Source organism: Vicugna pacos, chromosome X, assembly GCF_048564905.1.
Source record: "Vicugna pacos chromosome X, VicPac4, whole genome shotgun sequence".
NCBI lineage: Eukaryota > Metazoa > Chordata > Mammalia > Artiodactyla > Camelidae > Vicugna > Vicugna pacos.
Window position 1 is genome coordinate 107,465,952 of NC_133023.1, and position 1,951 is coordinate 107,467,902.

At 51.4% G+C, this 1,951-nt stretch overlaps 1 protein-coding gene across 1 annotated transcript; it reads right to left on the reverse strand.

Moving 5' to 3' along the window:
* Window positions 1-892: 892 nt before the first annotated feature.
* Window positions 893-1,685, reverse strand: LOC140691848 (melanoma-associated antigen 8-like). The gene has a single exon (XM_072956116.1). The coding sequence runs from the start codon at window positions 1,627-1,629 to the stop codon at window positions 1,012-1,014; it is 618 nt and encodes a 205-aa protein (XP_072812217.1). The 5' UTR covers window positions 1,630-1,685; the 3' UTR covers window positions 893-1,011.
* Window positions 1,686-1,951: the final 266 nt, after the last annotated feature.

Below are 1,951 nucleotides of genomic sequence, written 5' to 3' on the forward strand. Positions count from 1 at the left end.
CAAAACCACAATGAGATATCACCTCATACCTGTCAGAATGGCTACCTTCAAAAAGAACGCGAAGAGCAAATGTTGGCGAAGATGTGGAGAAAAGGGATCCCTCCTACACTGTTGGTGCGGATGTGAATTGGTGTGGCCATTGTGGAAAACAGTATGCCGTTTCTCACAAAACTAAAAATAGAACCACCAAGTGACCCAGCAATTCCATTCCTGGGTATATATCTCAAAAAAAAAAAAGATACTAATTTGAAAAGATACACGCACCCAATATTCATAGCAGCGTTATCTACAATTGCCAAGATGTGGAAGGAACCTAAATGTCCATCAGCAGATGAATGGATACACACAAACACACACACACACACACACACACACACACATACGGAATACTAGTCAGCCATAAAAAACAAAATTTTGCCGTTTGCAGCAACATGGATGGACTTGGAGGACATTATGCTAAGTGAAATAAATCAGACAGAGAAAGACAAATACTGTATGGTATCAGTTTATACGTGGACTCTAAAAAATACAACAAACTAGTGACTATAACAAAGAAGCAGACTCATAGAGAACAAACTAGTGATTACCAGGGGGGAGGGGGGAGGGGCAATATAGGGGTGAGGGAGCGGGAGGTCCAAACTATTGGGTGCAAGCAAGGTTCAAGAACGTATTGCACAACAAGGGGTATATAACCAATATTTTCTCAGAACTGTAAATGAAATGTAATCTTTAAAAAAACTGTATAATAAAATAAAGTATATTGATATTTATTAAAAGGAATAACATCTGAAGCATCACTAAGGGAAATGAAGATGAATTTCCATATCATTGTAGAGAACAGGAGCCCAGAGATGCTGTACACAGTGTTCCCCCCCACCGGCCCTGGCCCTCACTACCTAAAAGGCTGACTGCTTGCTCTTCAGACACACAGTGAAGAGTCAGCCTCACTTCCTGCCCGGCGGGAGAAGCTGCCAGACAGGGGCCTAGAAGGAGCCCAGCTGCAAGTCTGCCTCAGGCCCCCTCTTCCTCATCACTCACTCGCTCTTCAGACAGGGATGGGAAAGAACTGGGACCCCTTCTATTGACCCTGAGGAAATGTTCCAGGACTTGCAGCTTGCTGGTCTCCGTGTAGGCCCGGGGACCCCACAGGAACTCGTAGCGAGCGGGATCGCTGTTGGCCACCTGCCGGTACTCCACGTACCCCTCCTGCACCCACACGTTGGTGATGAGTTCCCTGGGCTCCCCGTAGATGAAGTGCTCCCTCCCAGCACACAGCCCCATCTTGCTAAGTGCTCGCCAGACTGCCTCCTCAGGAGCAAAGTCGCCCTCCAGGACAATCACACCCAGAAGTATCACCAGGAGGCCAGTGTTGGGCATGCTCTGCCCGTCGTCCTGCATGCCATCGTAGGTGAGGCCCAGGGTGGGGACCAGGACATACAAGTGCTCCCTGGGGTCCACCTCCTTCACATCCACCCCAAAGACCAGCTGCAGACACTCAGAGGCTTGGCTCAAGACCACAGGGAAGTGGTCCTGGTCATCTCTGAGGACCGCATTCAGCATTTCCTCTTTTGAGGTCGGCTGCTTTGTGCGGTACTTGTGGAGCAGGAAGCCCATCAGTTCAGCCATCATTAAGTGTAATGCATCTTGGAGCCGGGACTCGGCATCTGCCGGGTCCTGCCCGGAGCTGGGCCCCTCCTCACCTTGGCTTCTGAGGCCACTGTCTTCCGACTGGCTCCATGGAGGGGCTGCCACGGCTGTGGGGGAGGGGCAGACACCCTGAGGGCTCTGCGTGGGACTGGGTGTCCCAGAATCAGCCGCCTCCTCGCCAGTGCCCAGGAACAGGACTGAGTAGGAAGACGACGAGGAGGAGGAGGAGGGAGACAACGGGGATGCGCCGCCTTCCTCCTTCTCCTCCTCCTCGTCCTCCTCCTCTGCGTCCTCCTCCTCCTCC

Excerpts from the sequence above, each read along its gene's own strand:
- LOC140691848 (XM_072956116.1), bottom strand. The coding sequence starts at position 1,629 with ATGATGGCTGAACTGATGGGCTTCCTGCTCCACAAGTACCGCACAAAG.